General features: G+C 40.8%; 1 protein-coding gene across 4 annotated transcripts in view; it reads left to right on the top strand.

The window, feature by feature from the left end:
* trim62.1 (tripartite motif containing 62, tandem duplicate 1) overlaps positions 1-16,603 on the top strand; it is a 35,739-nt gene extending 19,136 nt beyond the window's left edge. For 2 of the 4 annotated variants that reach the window (XM_030134107.1, XM_030134108.1), the window contains exons 3-7: positions 5,004-5,099; positions 8,080-8,336; positions 11,234-11,349; positions 13,649-14,216; positions 14,261-16,603. In XM_030134107.1, the coding sequence (XP_029989967.1) occupies positions 5,004-5,099; positions 8,080-8,336; positions 11,234-11,349; positions 13,649-14,199 (1,020 nt within the window). In that variant the 3' untranslated portion in view covers positions 14,200-14,216; positions 14,261-16,603. Of the gene's footprint in view, positions 1-5,003; positions 5,100-8,079; positions 8,337-11,233; positions 11,350-13,648; positions 14,224-14,260 lie in introns of all 4 variants that reach the window. The other 2 variants (XM_030134109.1, XM_030134110.1) reach the window with 2 other exon arrangements.
* Positions 16,604-17,315: the final 712 nt, after the last annotated feature.

Below are 17,315 nucleotides of genomic sequence, written 5' to 3'. Positions count from 1 at the left end.
CCTTGCACTGTGTGGACAGGACAACACACTGACCAACCACTGCCACGTCACATACTGTCATGTTTCAGGGCCACCTGCTGATAAGACGGGAAGGTCTGTGGTCACTTAAAGCTATACCGTATGATGCGGCATTTTTACACTTTTCTTTTGTCATCTTAAAATGCTCCTAATAAGTGTGTGTCAACTAAAATGTAAAAGAAATCCACCAGGTATTGAAACTCAAAAATGTTTAATTCTCATATATTTCTGATAAAAGTCTGACCAATCATTTTAGTCGGTCCGAATAAAATAATTGGCCAAACCTGACTGAGCCTCCTGTCAATCATCCATTACGGCCGTCCAGCATCCGATCCATTATCTCCGTCTCACATCCGATATGTGTCCCTCTGAATCTGACGCTTCACTGGCACTGCTTCTCCTGTCACTGACCACAGTCTACTGTCTAGGATGTGTTTGGATAGAACTGACATGCACATGTGGAAGGGATTAAACAGATTTATGAACAGAAACGACAACTGAGGGGCACAAACGGGAGTCTGATGAATGAAGGATGGAGATAAAAGTCCGGAAGTCAGCTGTACTGGACTGAACAGGTCTGCATAAAGCTCAGCTTTTATGACGGTGGGACTCATACAGGTGCAATTACATGGTGTCACACAATGTAAGATGATGTAGGATGATAATTGTATGATCTACAAAACTTCAAATGTCCACGGAAAATTCGCGGAGGCCGCCCGTTCACAGTGCGCGCGCCCATCCCCTGGGCATTGCAGTGAAGACCCTGACCCAGTACTGCACAGACCAGGTCTACTGATGGAACAGGAGCCGCGGGCCCGCGGCAGGTGGATGATGCATCTGATTACTGAGGGAGGGGTCCGCGGACACGCCAAAACGGACCGGACCTCCATCTCTGCTTCCTCCTCCGTTTCCATCGCGCATCAGGTGAGAGGAGGAGGAGCCTCAGAGCTCAGGCAGAGGGAAGGGGGCGGGGCTTTGGAGGGAGGCGGGTTGTTCATGTTCAGTGCTGTGTGAAATGCCACATCGGTAGGTATAGTTTTAATGGAAAGTTCTGTCTCTCAACTAGAAAACACACCATCTGCAGAATTTCACCTCTATAATATAACATTGAATATGACTGAAATTCAATATGACACTGAATAAACAAATTATAATGGTATGTGTGTTAGCTCTACAGGTATATTGTTAATAAATTGAATTAATATGATTAATCTTTATCATGACATTAGCTTCTGTTGGTTTCTCTTATTTCTTGTGTGTTAATAGAATTATTTGTTACACATTACATGTCAAGAAGTTTTTTGCAATGTGTTTATTGTGTTTATTGTTTAGGGTTGAACATGGTATTTATTGGTCAGCTCTATTACATGAATGTATTTTTTCTATTTCTTTGTGCAGTGTTAAACCTAATAATTGGCTTGCTTCATCATACAATTACAGATCTTTTATAAAGGGCTTTGTTTTGGTTTGAGGAGGGTTATGCTCTTGAATGTTTTTTTTTTGTTGTTGTTGCTATTTGACTGAAAGCTATGCATATTTTGCCTAATTCCAAACTTTACTAGAAAATACTGCAGAAAATCTAAACAAATCCAATGAGTAAAGTTCCATAGTTGTTGCAATTTCATAACAAATCCTACTTTTAAAAAGCTTGTTTGCAGAAAGAAATAGGGACTTTTCATGTTAATTTGGTATTTATTTCTTCTTTCTGTCTTATAATGGTATAGGGAAAACCAGGCTTTATGGCACCACAGTGTTGGGTAACTGTATATGATTTCATAATAAGTACACATTTGTGTTCTGCTTTCGGTATCATAACAACCCTGAGCACACTGTATATAAGTGCCCCTGTGTCCGTGGATGTGTAAAGCAGCGGCTGGGTGTGGGCGACATGTTTCCATGCTAAATTACAAGCAGCCTATAAAGCATAGTGCCTGTGTGTAATGGCTGCTGTGGCGCTGGCTGGCAGTTTACTGTTTACCCTTCACGTCTGCTACCTGACAGAAATAACATCGACACAGCGAAGGTTATTCCAAACCGTCCTTGTGAAATCTCGTACAGTACAGTATGTATGAGTTATTGTTGGGCTCAGCTCAGGTTTGCAGCTGTAACCTAAGGATGAGCAGATGCAAGGCACAACGCTACAGTTATATAGAAGGAGCAAGTTTTCCTTTAAACGATCATCAGTGAACGTGAATAAAATCACTGGAAGCTACACTTGCATGTGTGTTAGAGGAATTTCTTAGTCCTGCTGATTCTTTATTATTCATGCTGTGACACTGTATGTTGTTCTGTTTGTCTCTTCATCGGCAATGGCAGTTTGAAGCCAATAAAGCTCTTTTAAATCCCGAACAAGCTGCTGAATGCAATAAAGCTCACAGCTGCAAGAAAAGTTTGAGGAATTTGAAACCTCATGCACATACACACACACACACACACTAAAAATGTTCACTGTTGGTATATTATTGAATTTCTTTTTATTTTATATGCCTGAATTTGAGAGCTGCTAACATGACAGAGGAGGCCGAGGGAGAAGGGAATGATGGCAGGATGAGATGAGTTTTAGATGTATTATCCCTCAGCCTTGACCCCCATTTCCTGTGACTTAACGTCCTGGGGAAATGTCATGTCAGACTAGCGTTGGTCAGATGCGATGGACAGGAGAGAGACACCTTCTCACACAAACCCACACACAGGCTGCATAAACCAACATCTATCCAGTTGCATTTCTTTGTTTTATATCATAATTGTTTGCCATCATGGTTGACTGTGAATCACATTCAGTTTACATGTAAATCCTTGCCTCGGTGCAGTAAAGGACACTACAGGTGTGACTTTTTCTCTGTCGACCAGAAGTGCCTGACAGAAAATCTTTGTGTGTAGGATACTCAAAAGATAGGGTTTACTTCCAGGAAGATTAAAGAGGATTATATGGTTGCACGTTATGGAGAAGGTTTGGGGACTTCAAGTCTTTTGCTAATGCAGATGAGTGATGCCAAGCTCCTGGAAAACATGGCAATTGAATCCCAGTCTTGCAGGTGATTTTTAAGTTAAATCTATATGATTTTGCGGTTAAAGTTACCCCTCACTAACCTGTCAGTTGTAGGATGTGCAGCCAAAGAGCATGTTTTCTTTGCCAGTGTCAGTATCGGTCTATCTCTGTGTGTGGGAGCGGCCTTTGACCTGCTGCAGACAAGCGCGTAGCGATGAGGCGGAGAGCCTGCTGAGCCTGCCGCACTCCTATCATTAACATGGAGAGTCACGCTCCCCCTCTGCAGCAACCATTGTTTGCCTCGATGATTCTCTCCTTCAGAAGAAACATGCGTCTTCAACAGCCTTTCATATGCTCCTTTTAAATTTTGCAGCTAGTGATTGAGATCAGGCGCCTTCATTTCCACTGACACCGTAACCTTTTTACCCTCTAGAGCAGATGGTTATATTGTTATGTGTTTTTCCTGTCAGTGGAGATCTATTCTGCCGTTCATTTCAGCCCCAGTAGCTAAGTGATGGCTGCTGTATCAGCCCCGCTAAGCTGACAGCCCCATTTGGTGAATTTTTGCTGCAGTTGATGTTCAGGGGAGGCGACACACAGGTTACATGAGCAAAGAGACTCAGCAGCAGGGCAGCTTAATGGGAGGGTTGAAATAAATGAAGCTTGTGTCAGGTCACTTACTGAATGAAGGCAGAGAAATAAGGCTATTTCCAGTGGCACATAAACAGTTTTGTATTCTCTTTTTTGTGTGTTGAGCTTACAGCAGGACACATTGTGTTTGATTTGGTGGTCTGCTTTGTACTGATATAACAACAAAGGAGTACTTTTAATCTAGTGACCTTTTCTTGATAGAATTTTTTCCCTTTTTATGAGTTTCTTTTAAACAAAACTCTTTTTACCATATTATTATCAGAATACTATTGATGTTTTGTTCTTACTGAACACACACAATGTTTTGTGGAGTTGATAGTTTACTAGCTCATTAAAGTAGCAGTGGTTTCTTTTCCAGTTTAACTAAGTCAGTGTCTGATTTTTCTCAGCATTGAATGAAACTCAGCTCCTATACATTATCTCAGGGTGTCAGGTGGGGTTTTTTTTTCTGGGTTTTTTTCTCATCAGGGTGATATGTTATCTTTCCGTTGTCTTAATGAATCATGCAATCCATTAGGTATGCCAGTTTAAAAAAGAAAAATGTAAATCACAGTAACTGCATTGCAAAATCACTATGTACAGCATGAAAACTCAAGTAACATTTTCCTCTAAACAAAATGTTGTTGGCTTTACATGCACCTATCTAAAAATTTGGGTTGGAAAGTTAAAGTGCTGACTCCATCAGTCACAAAGTATATTAAAACATCAACTAAATGCTTGTTACAAAGTGCAGAGTTTCAATCTGTGTAAATTGTGTAAACAAAAGCCTCAGCCGAAGTGAGTGTTTCTGCTGAACCACTTTGTCCTAAAACCTAAATCCAAATTTGGCTGTGTTGTTGGCACATGGGACTTGAATAGGACTGTGTGCTGTTCGTGACAGCAGCCGCCCCAGCTCCCGCAGAGCCTCCCTCCTGCCTTGGGGAGGCTTGGAGGTGGCTGAGTGGTGCAGGTTCTGCCAGCATGTGCCTGACTGGAGATGAGACCCAGTTTTCTCTGACACAGCCCAACATCTCCAGAGACTTCATTTTATTTTGTTTCATATCCCACTTTCCATCTGCCTCGCTTGTGTTGTGTAGCTGAGGGTTTAATCCTTGCTAGTGAAGCTACACAAATAAAACCACTTGAATAAATTTAATAGAGTTTATAGTTAGAGTATCTGACCGCCAAACGTATTAGCTGTGCTTTCAGTGCAACAGGCTGTGTGTCTGAGCTGTTGATGAAGTATAATTGGTGTGTTTTTGAGCTGTTATCCATCACTCAGTCAAATCCTCCAAATTAAATGTCCTATTGAGATCCAGTCACTGTTCCCTGACCTGTGTTTTGTTGGTGTTTTGTGGTGTTACAGAGGGAGATGAAGGAGCAGCTGGCCACCCTGCAGGACAGTGAGAAGGGACACACTGAGGCCCTGCAGCTCCTGCAGAGACAACTCACTGAAACCAAGGTACAGGAACATTTATTCTTTTAAACCACCTGGGATTTACACAACAGGAAGCAGAAGTCACTGTCACTGTAGCTGCATTGGAGGATATTTGTATCTCTGAAATGAACGTAGGGAGACATCATGTCCCTCATTGATGCTTAGAACCTAAAATAATGTCTTGGTTTATCCTCTCAATGTTCTAAAAACACAAGAAGAATTAAAGCTGCACAATTTTGTGAAAGAATCACTAAATCTTAAATGTTATGCAACAGAGGTTGTGTTTATTTTCTTCCATATCTGCAATTTGATCACTATAAATCCTCCTCAATCTGGCCCTCTAAATTGCAGTCTTTTGTGATACAGCCTGATCTTGTGATTTGATTAATGTTCAGCCTTAAAATGCATCAAAAGAAAATAAGCAAATCCCCAGATTTAAGAAACGGTACATAAGGAATCTTTGACATTAATTACACAACTAATCATTTCAATATTAACTCTCCTCCATAGACCAACTAATCAGTTCAAAAGCTTGTTATTAATAATCTATCCCTATCATTAAAAAATCAGTTTTTTATATTTGGGTTTAAAATTAAACATTCACTAGATCTAGTGTGAATTTAACTGATTATCAATCATGTGTGGGCTGTTGCAGCTGTTCACAATAGATTTGATAGAGCTGATGGAGCTGGAGCTGATTTTGTCGTGAAAAAAAGTCATTATAACTGTAAATGCCATCCGCAGTCATCATTTCCAGACTGTGAGGATAATAACAGAAGCAAGACATCCTTGCATGATGGAGACAGTGACAGCCAATTAGTAAAACAAGTTCATACCAAATCTGTCTGAGCGGTCAGGAATAAAGGGCAGGTCTCTTTAATGTGTGCACTCTTTCTCTCAGTGATTATCCCTCTTCTTCCTCACTAACTGCTTTGGATTGACAGTTAAATTCCGTCACGTAAATTGGTTTATCGAGCTGCTCTTTAATCTTGACACCTTGTTTTAATCAGCAAACCCTGAGCATCAGCTCAGTATGAGCACCCCCCTACCCAGCACACGTGTCTTTTCTCTCCTCTACAGTGACATTGATGGTATTGACCATGAAAGGGTGTCTGGCAGAGACTTGTCACACCCATCAGTGTGATTTGTCATTAAAGAACGCCTTCTTCTTCCTCATGTTATTGTTTTCACACCTGCTGTCAGTGCAGCCTCACTCGTCTTTTTGTGTGAGTAGTGCACTGCAGGGCCCTTTGCTGCCAGACCTGTCCATTTCAGTCCCTCCATTGACTCACCTAACTGCTCAAAGCAGGTCTTTCAGCTGCCCCCACTCCTCATTGCCCTCATTGGAAATGGGCTGATCTCATTAGATTTACATCCATTTGCACAGAGTGCACTGCCTGGGAAAGGGCCCACTGTGACTACATTGATCTCGGTGTCTTTATTGCTTTTAGGTAACTGACAATGAAATGTCTCCATGTTTTATTTCTTTCTATCTCTTAGTAAATTTAAAGCTCTTTTTCCTCTGGCTGTATTGATACTGAACTGTGCCATAGCTTTTCCGTGTTGGATGATTGAGAAGGAGTCACTGCTGTAGATCAGTTTTTATTTTAACTAGATGCGGCTGCCTTGCAAAATTTAGCTCATATGTGCTCGGCAGGGTCTCCCACTAGAGGATAGACAATGGGTCCAGTACAGATGCCTGCCAGGGATTCACTTGATAATCACATGCTTTCCAGAAAGGTAGTCAGCCCCCTGTCTCCCAGGGCTGCAGACACCCTCTCTGTGCCATCACAGTGCACTGGGCCAAAGCAGGAGGCACGTCATTGAGACTGATAGCTGGATTGCTGCAGTCCTCCCCCTCCATACTATCCGCTTTCAACTCTTAACTAGGTAGGAGGTCTGGGATTCAGACATTCTGAATGTCATACCTCTCATGCTTGTAGAGAAATATTCATCTTAATAGGTTCCCACAGGCAGAGTGAGAATACCTGCCTCTGGTCTGTGAAAGAACAGGCATAACAGACCTGCTGTGTGAGGGGAGATTGATTGAATTTTTAGGCAAGTGTAATTAAATCTCAGATCACAGATTCTACATCCAACTACTGAAAAGATTAGAGTGGTGATGGGATTTTCCAGCATAAAAAATCAGCTTCAACCATGAATGAATGTTCATACAAACACATTTTATCTGAAAATCTTCTTTAGATCAATGTCCCTGTGCTTCACTAGGCTTGTATTACTCTTTGATGAGTTGATGTTGGAATTTCATGAGAGACTATGTGCAAACACGAGTTTAGCTTTTAAGTAGAACTGCAATTGTTAAAGACAAGTTTGACCAAAATCCAAAGTCTAGTCCTTGCTTTGCTTATGCGCCTCAAATTTAAAGCCTCGTGTTGTTTTTTTTTCTAACTGGATTTTAACGTCACACCCCTCTGTTCTGGCTCCCTGACACTCTGACTGCTAACTCTCAGATGATTCATTCTCTTTGAGGTCCAGCTTCCCATCTTCCCTCCATAGCTAAAAATCAGTTTCTTCAGCCTTTCCTTCATCTCTACAGCTGTCTGTACGCCAACCCCTGCAAACTCCTACTGTGTCTCTTCCAGTTTACACTCTTCTGGTTTGTTGTCTTAATCAGCTGACATGCCCAGGATGTCATCTGGACCCCTACCTGATCATCCTTTTAGACACGTTCTCTAACAGTGTAAAAGTTAAACTTCTTTGCTCTCTTTAAGGCTGTACACACACTGTTCTCAGAGAGCCACTTACAATCAATACATGTACCAGCTAAATCAATGAGTGGATGTTAATGTAATATCAACACAATTTAAAGCACTTTGTAAGCCCCTGAATCACTGACCCATGTCTAATTAAGAGGCTGGTCTGACTGAAATGCTTAACACACAGAGCTAACTACAGAGCAGTCTATTCCACAGTTCTGTAATGGCAGTAATAAATGGTGTTGTCAGGGTTATTCTAAGTAATCCATCTTTTGGCTGTTTTCCAGTCCTCAGCCAAAAGTCTCCGTGCAACTATTGGTGATGCATTTGAGCGCCTTCACCGTTTCCTGCGTGAGCGTCAGAAGAGCATGCTGGAGGAGCTGGAGATGGATACGGCCCGCAAACTTGCCGACATCGAGCACAAGATCCAGCGTTACAGTCAGCAGCTGCGAGACGTCAAGGAGGGAATCCAGATCCTGCAGGAGCGCCTCAACGAGACAGGACGACACGATTTCCTGGAGGGAGTAGCTGTCACATCTGAGAGGTGCTCCACACCCTTTTAAGTTTACTAATAGTGTGTAGATGAGGGCAGGGCGATCCGGCCAAATGATAATTTGAATGAAGAAGTAGAATCACGATCCATGATCTTAATCACAAGTTTCTCTTATCCTCCGAAGACCCAGGAAAGTGAAGGTTTTGGCTTTTTATATATATATATATATATATATATATATATATATGTAAAATTGTCTTGATTGATTTCATTTTTTCAGATATGGTTTTATATTTTCTATAGGATGTCCTTTACAGTGGACAGTGTTTTTGTTTTATTTTTTAAATAAAGCTGTGAAACTCTTGTCCCCTACAGAGGACAAATGCGTTGCTGGATCTCTGGAGGATATACAGTTGTGCTCAAAAGTTTACATACCTTAGCAGAATTTGTGATTCTTTGGCCATTTTTGAGAGAATATGAATGATAATACAAAAACTTTTCTTTCACTCATGGCTAGTGGTTGGGTGAAGCCATTTATTATCAAACAAATGTGTTTGCTCTTTTTAAATAATACTGACAACAGAAACTATCCAAATGACCCTTATTGAAAGTGCACATACCCTTGTTCTTAATCCTCTGTATTGGCCCCTTTAACATCAATGACAGCTTGAAGTCTTTTGTGGTAGTTGTGGATGAGGCACTTCATTTTCTCGGATGGTCAAGCTGCCCATTCTTCTTGGCAAAACACTTTCAGTTCCTTGAAGATTTTGGGTTTTCTTGCAAGAACTGCATATTTGAGACCTCCCCATAGTGGCTCAATGATGTTGAGCTCAGGAGACTGAGATGACCTCTCCTTCACCTTATCTTTTTTCTGCTGTAGCCAATGACAGGTCAACTTGACCTTGTGTTTTGGGTCATTATCATGTTGGAACATCCAAGACCATCCCATGCGCATTCTTTCAGGGTATGTAAACTTATGAGCACAACTGTAGTGAATTTCCACTAAACCATAAATTTTCCTTTAGTTTCCTTTATTCTTCGAAGGCTGTGTGATTTGTTGCTGTTATCTGACTACAAACTCTGCACTTGTGCATCATTTTTGACAAAAACTATTACCATATTGGTATTATCTAGAAGTACACACTAGTGACATTATTCTGTGTATACCGCTGTAGTGTTTCTATTAATTACTTAGACTGTTATGGCCTAATTTTCCCTGCGTGACTATAATGAATCAAAAGCGTTTTCACAGTATTATAACACAAATTTGTCAGTGTAAATTAGACTCACTGTGTGTTGGAATTCAGAAGCCGGATCATCAATTGACTGACTTAAGGTAATTTTTCCTCATAATTTCTTCAGCAGCAGCAAAATGACACTTTACACAAACTCTGCAAGTTAGTGCAGACTGAAACCAAACATTTTAATGTGAGCAGTCTCTGAAGTATCTCTATAAATGGAGTGAAATAAATTCTCTGTGCTGCTGTCATTAATATTACAGTGTGACAGTCTCTGTAAAATACCGTATTTACACTGATAAATGGGGTGTTTAAAGTGGATGTCAGCCGAGTAGAAAAGTTTTGACAGCGCTGTTATTTATGTTGTTAATGACACAATCTGTACAAACCCTCTGAAAAGTAGATCATGTGACAAATTAAAATCAGTCACAATCTAAATTCATGAAATTATTCAGCCCAACTGTAGATCAGTAAGAAAAGAAACAGGGTTTTAGACAAATTTGCTCCAAGGAAGATTGGGTTTTATCACTTATGAACACTGCTTCTAACTTCATAAGCAACCACATTATTTTGTTAAGATGGTGATTCCTCATTTTGCCAAAAGTATCTGAAGCTGCTAAAATTTTGGAGAAAGTGGAGATTTGAGCAACAGCAGTAGTTAATCCCTGAACAGATGGAGTATTAGGCCTGAAATAAAGCAGCTGTTTAATCTGGGAGGGGTTCTTGAGCACAATTTAATTGAACAGTTAATAACTTAGAGCTGCTTAATGAGGTACAATATAGTGCTAGCGAGACTGACAGATTCAGACATCACAACACGTTTGACCTCATATGGCAAGATCTTGAACGTGGCAGCACTTCATAATAAGGCTGAATTGATTATTGGAGTTAGAAAAATGTTCATTACTACATATTATGGGATCATTACTGGACTAACATGAAAATCAACATTTGCATTGGGAACTAATGACATGCTCATCTTATTTAGATGCTTATCTTTACTTGTTAGCTTTTTTTTTTTTTTTTAACAATATGTTCCTTAAATTGGGTAGTAGTAAGGTAAAAAAATACTAAGACTGGGTAAAGAAGTGTGATTATACTACACTAAACATAACAGTTGAATCAGTGTTACTGTAGATGATCAACATTAAGCTACAAATAAGTGATAAATGAACTGAAAACCTCCTGTTGGGGAAGAGTTTCCTTTCACCGTTGGAGAAAAGACATAGTAGTGGTACACACTGTCATTACTTGACTACCTTGTACTTACAGTTTTGACAAGAATATCAATATGATACATATACAATAACTGGTCCCCAAGAATTAACTTTTCACTTATCATTTTCATGTTCCTCTTCAGTTTTCTTTTTCATTGTTCCCTTTTAAAACATGTTTTTGTGTTGATTTCCCCCCCCACTGTGATTTCCAGTGCAGTGAACGTGGATATGTAGGAGTACGCTGTGTGATTCATGTGGACATTCATATTGTTACAGCATCAGAGCTTTAACCTCCTCTGTCCTCCCCACTGACGCATTCATCTCTGCTGCTTGAGATTCATGACGCAGTTTGTCAGTTGTTTAACACCAATAACTGCACATTTCAAAGACACAAAGCTGATTAATTACTAGAAGCATCGACAAAGGACCAGCGTTGTTTGTGAAAAGCAACAAATTGGATTTAGACTGTTATTGATCTGTTTTTCTGCCCCAGGATTAAAGGGAAGATACATGAAACCAACCTGACATATGAAGACTTCCCGACATCCAAGTACATGGGGCCCTTACAGTACACAATATGGAAATCACTTTTCCAGGATATTTCACCAGGTATGTGAATGTGACTGGTATGTTCGATGTGTGTAAACGGTGCATTTTATAAAGGAGAGATTGCACCGTATGTGTTACATCAAACTGATTATCTAATTTGCCGTTGGCACATGCATGTTTGTGCAGCATGCAGGAACTAATCCTGGCCTGCTTTAGGATTGTTGAGATGCCTTGGAGCTTTTTTTTCCCGTCTTTGGATGAGAAATGGCGGTCAGACCTGCAGGACATCGATGCCCTTCTGTGTTCGAGTGCCGAGAGGAGTTGTTTTCCCTCGGCCCTCAGCCATCACTCACACGAGATTATTTAAAATAATGTGCTGAGGAATTTTTTACTCCCTCAATCAATTCTCCAGTTCCAGCCTGTTGTTGGCTGAAGGGAGCTCAGGCAGTTTTTGGCCTCCCTCAACCGGCTGCCAAATGGAACAATTGGTAACAATCCATCACCAGCGGTTGCCAGAGCCCCAACAAAGACATTCCTCCCATCATCCCTCATCCCTTGCTGTCACTGATGGGTTAGCAGGAATAACCAGACACTGTGCCTCTTTCCCACTCCCATTCAGCAGAAAAAATGGCTTCTCTGCTGATGTGTGTATGCTCCCATGTTCTCTCGTATAGCACAAAGAGGCACTCAACTTATGAAATTTTAATGACTTGATTGTAACAAACACGGGACATGTCATTGACTGGAGAAGGCATTGTCCTGCCCGCTGGCCGGTGGCCAGACGTTTCACCTCCATTTATCCCAGCTGATATAAATACAGAGGAACTGGAAAGATGCCCTTCCCCTCTATCCTGAATCTGCTCTGTGTAAAGGAGAGCAGAGGGAACAGGCTGTTATTGTTCTGCATGATATGGTTCCTTTTAACTGGATGCTTCACAGTTACACCAGACATGGGCAAAGAGCCTGCCTCCCTAAAACCACACAACTGAGCAAAGAGACACCGTCCTCTCAGCCAGGAGCCTGTGGAGCGAGCTCCTCCCATTGCTGTAGCGGCTGCATCATCGTTCTGTTTGTCCTCTTCGCATGGTCTGATATTGCTCAAATTGAGCTACACTATCAGACTCTGGAGAGCACTTGACTTTGAAGACTTGAGCTTATGCATGAAGGTACAAACACATTATAAAAAATAGATCATGCTGCACAATCCTTCCTTCATTTTCCTGAAATAAGAGTCAAACGGCACTCGGCTGAACTGTATAATCACAAGCCGTCATCCATCTTTTACCACAGGGCAGAGCTTTGATCCCCTCTCATAAGTAATAACTGCAGCGCTGGTTGCTGTAAAGTTTCCACAAGTCTGATGGTCTTAAAGGGTCAGTTAAAGCAAAATAGAAAAAGGAGAAATTCTTGTTTTTTTAGCCATGACCATCATCAATTTGATTTTATTTGCTCAGGTTTTCATGATGGGAGTTTTGTGTGTTTTTTAAGCTCACACCTCTTCAAATTAATTTTTTTTTACAGAAGAAGGCTATCGTTATTTTTTTCCAGTATTCGTTTTTGTCTTCTTATAAAACAGAAAACAGTAGTATTTATAGCATTAATCAAATATTAAAAAAAAGATTACTTATTATAGCAAATTAAATAAGGAACCTTAACATTTTTCTCCTCAAATGCGAGGATTTGGTGCCTTATCATCTCATATCTCACAGTATATTGATAATAACCTTACATTTTATAACAAACTATTAATTTTCCCCCTATTTTGAAAATAATAGTTTCTTGCAGCCCCCAAGTGTGGACTTAACGTATTCTCTTCAGCTCTACTGCATTAGGCACCAGACATTTCAGAGACATAACATAAGGTATAAAAATAAAACAAAACCAAATGTAACTGGACCTCACAGAGTGTCGATGACCCGCTGGATGGAACGTTTAATCTGTTGTTCATTTTTCCTTTTCGGACCTGTGGTTTGTTTTTCATGAGCTGCCTGTTATGATATATTTCCAGTGGGAGTGTTTGAGAGATCAGAGCATAACCTTGACCCTCCTCTCCTGTAAAGTGGCTGAGCGGCCGTGCTGTGTTTACTGTACTGTCTCAGCATAAAAGTGTTCTCACAGCATCTGCAACAGTAAGGGGGGGGGGGGGGGGGCTCTGAGCATTACTCTGCAGTCCTTGCTTTTCTCTTTGGCCAACCTGAGTCACAACATATCGATGTGTTTGTTTTTTGTTCTTTCCTCTAGCCTACAATGTACTTATCTACTTGTCTGGGCCAAGTGTTATCTCAAAGTAAAGAAAATGCTGAGTCTCCATACTAAAACACTCTGCTCCTCCATCCTCCCTTGTTGTTTTCTTCCTCAGTGCCAGCAGCTTTGACCCTCGACCCCATCACAGCCCACCAAAGACTGATCCTCTCAGACGACTGCACCATAGTGGCTTATGGGAATCTCCATCCACAGCCGCTTCAGGACTCCCCACGCCGCTTTGATGTGGAAGTATCTGTGCTCGGGGCCGAGGGTTTTATGTCAGGAGTCCATTACTGGGAGGTGATGGTGTCGGAGAAGACCCAGTGGATGATCGGTGTGGCAAACGAGACAGTCAGCCGCAAGGGCAGCATCCAGATCCAGCCCAGCCGTGGATTCTACTGCATCGTTATGCACGACGGGAACCAGTACAGTGCCTGCACCGAGCCCTGGACCCGTCTAAATGTCAAGAGCAAGCTGGAGAAGGTGGGGGTGTACCTGGACTACCCCAAAGGTCTGCTCATCTTCTACAATGCAGACGACATGTCCTGGCTTTACACCTACCGGGAGAAATTCCCCACTAAGGTCTTCCCTTACTTCAGCCCCGGCCAGAGTCACGCTAACGGCAAAAACGTGCAGCCGCTTCGAATCAACACCGTACGCCTTTAAGAGCTGAGCACACACACACACACACACACACACACACACACACACACACACACACATATCTATCTATGGCCATGATTGTCCTGAATCATCATAGGTGAATTCACAGGACTTCAAAATGTTCAAGGAACCAGTTAAAAAATGTTTAATAGGGTGTTTGAGATGTTTATTTCTTTCAGTTCTATTTGGTGTTCAGAATTGTGCTTGATGTTTGTTCTTAAATTTGCGCTGTTATTTTTTGTGATTTGAGAAACCATAGGGTAACGGCTTGTATTTGAGCCTCATTCCACATCTTGAACTGAAAAGATGACACTAAAAGGAGACAGAGGGACCCCTGGGTTCTTCTGCGGTCTGTAGCAGTGATGTTTAAGGAAAAAACAAAAACAAAACAAAAAAAAAAACGCAATTCCCTCTCTGAAAGTGACTGTCCCGGGCCCACCTTGCACACTCCCAGGGGGCACCACTCTCCTTATCGAGCTGAAGGCCTGTCAGACTTGATGTCCCCTCTCTGTCCAGTCAAGCTGACACCGAACACTGGTCACTTGTCGTCTCTGTGCTGTATAGTTGGCTTAGCTTTGTTTGTGGAATGTGATTGACAGCACTCGGCTCCTTCTTTGGCTTGTGTTTGGCCACATTTCCAGCGAACCACCCTGAACCTGTCAGGTCTGTTGGCACTTTTTACTTCTGTCTGAGGCCATGATCTTGGCTCCTCCTGCAGCTCACATCCTCATCTGTTTGTTCAAAGTCTTCTTCATTGTAAGGAAAGCTTTTGTTCTGTGTGCACCAGCGATCATTCATATCACCTAAATCCAGTAAAAGTAAGTATAGGCTGTGTATGGTTGGAAAGTCTGTTTGGAGGAGGAGATCGTCCAGAAATATGCTGCTATAGGTGGAGTAAGGACCTGCATGTTTGTATATAGAATGTCATGGGTGTAATAGATGAAATCTCCAGTCATGCTAGATCATAAACAAGTCTCCACTTTTTTATCTGAAGCCACACATGTACTGCCCTTCAGCTTTTTATTGTCCACCTCTCACTTAAAATTCAGTTTCTCCAGCTCCAGGAAACAGATACTTTTAGTTATAAATCAAACTTCTTAGATGTAACCATCTGAAAAAGCAAAAAAAAAAAAAACAGTTATGGAGCTCAATTTCTTTTTCCTATTTAAAATCATATCTTTCATGTAAATGAAGTCAGGCTGTATGTTTGGGAAATGGCAATAACCAAGAAAAAGGGTGATGAATGGATTTCAGCACAGTTGCTTTTTTTTGCTTCTGGCATTTCCAAGACTGTTGCTGGGTTACATAATGAAAAAAATTACTGATAATTCCTCTGAGGCTCAGTCATGTTTATTTCTTTGCCCCACGTGCCTCAAATGCTCTTTTTTGTATCATTAGTTGTACATGGGCCCTGCAGATTCTGCTCTAAGAGGCTCCTGTCCTTCAGCCAAGTCCAGCTGAGGCGAGCGTGTCCATCCATGTACGTGGATATGTTCGTCCAACACGGTTTAACTATCATTTTTCAGTCCCGTTTGATAAAGCTCTTGGGACAGTCCACACATTCCCATGCAGTGGCCAAAAGTGTTTTTTCAGAATACTTTGGATCAGGTGTTAATCCACAGTGTTTTTTTTCCTTAAAATAAAAAGCAAAAAAATTCACCTTACCTTTCTTTTGCCACTGTACATCTTTACATTTGTGTGTGTTGTCTGTGTTGTTCATTGAAAAGGAATTTGGGGCAGTGCCCTTGTTTTTGTTGTGATTCCAGTGTGTGCTCTGTGATGCAAACAGGGTTCTAATTACAGACATTTGCAAATGACTGTTGGTGTTTGTTTTAAGGTGCACAGATTTGCAGCAGCCTGTTTCACAAAGCAGGTCTAAAAGTCATCTGAAAGCCTCAGAGCAGCTGTTTGTTGCTGTTTTATGGTATAGCCCGCTTTATGAAACAGGATTTTTATAAACATGTGTGAAGATAATAAGCACCAGAAGATGTCGACAATCAGGACAGTATTCATTTAGTTTTTTTCTCATTTACTGATGTAAATTATTCACAAGGAGTAAAACCTAAACAGCTGCTGCTTCTTACAGGTTAAAACAAATTCTCCAATCGGACTCTGTTTGCTGATGTGCAGGCCTCAGAGGGTCTGATGCATCCACTTAGTGCTCAGATACTAAGAAGAATGAGATTATTGCGAGATGGTGCAGGGTTAGTGGTAGTGATGAGGATCTTGGTTAAAAATGATTATAATGACAAAAACTATGACACTTTTAATGACTATAATGATGATTGTGTCTTTTGATGATGGCCGCTGTGCACCCATCATTGTGTGAACACACTCTAGTGTGCTTTTGCTGCTGGAGGTTTGTGGGAAATGTTTTAATGTACAATAAATTACTGATAAAATCCAATGGGCTCTTTGTTTTCTTTGTACAGATTTCATGTGAATTAACACTGATGTTGCAGAGCAGTATCCTCACTTAATGTCATAAGATAGATTTATGACTTAACAAGATAATATTTAGAAAGTTATTCTGTCACAGCTGCAGGTAACTGTTGTTTGCGAAGAGAAATCACACACTTTCTGTATCACTTTATTCTACAGTGTTTCTTAAAATGAACCTTGAAGTCATGACTTTAGATCACAGGTGTCAAACATGCGGCCCGGGGGCCAAATCCAGCCCGCCAAAGGGTCCAGTCTAGCCCCTGGGATGAATCTGTGAAATGCAAAAATTACACTAAGATATTACCAATCATTTTAGTACAGGTTCCACATTCAGACCAATTCAGTCTCATAATAACCTATAAATACTCACAACTCCAAATTTTTCTCTTTGTAAATATTTTCATGTATTTACACTAAAACAAGGCATAATTTCGCAAAAAATCTGAATAACCTGAATAAATATGAACAACCTGAAATGTCTTAAGAGAAGTGCAATTTTAATATTCCACCTTTTACTAAATATTTTGTGTATCTGTAGATCCACTGTGATCTGTAAGTTGTAATGTACATGTGGAAATGATAAACTAAAGCATAATAGTGTTAAAATTACTTTTTTTTTTTAGTTCATGTTATTCACAAGGGTTAGTTTGTAGATGTAAACATTTTCATAATGTAAT

The sequence above is a fragment of the Sphaeramia orbicularis genome, chromosome 5 (genome assembly GCF_902148855.1).
Source record: "Sphaeramia orbicularis chromosome 5, fSphaOr1.1, whole genome shotgun sequence".
In the NCBI taxonomy this organism is placed as follows: domain Eukaryota; kingdom Metazoa; phylum Chordata; class Actinopteri; order Kurtiformes; family Apogonidae; genus Sphaeramia; species Sphaeramia orbicularis.
This window is presented reverse-complemented; position numbering and strand designations above follow the sequence as displayed.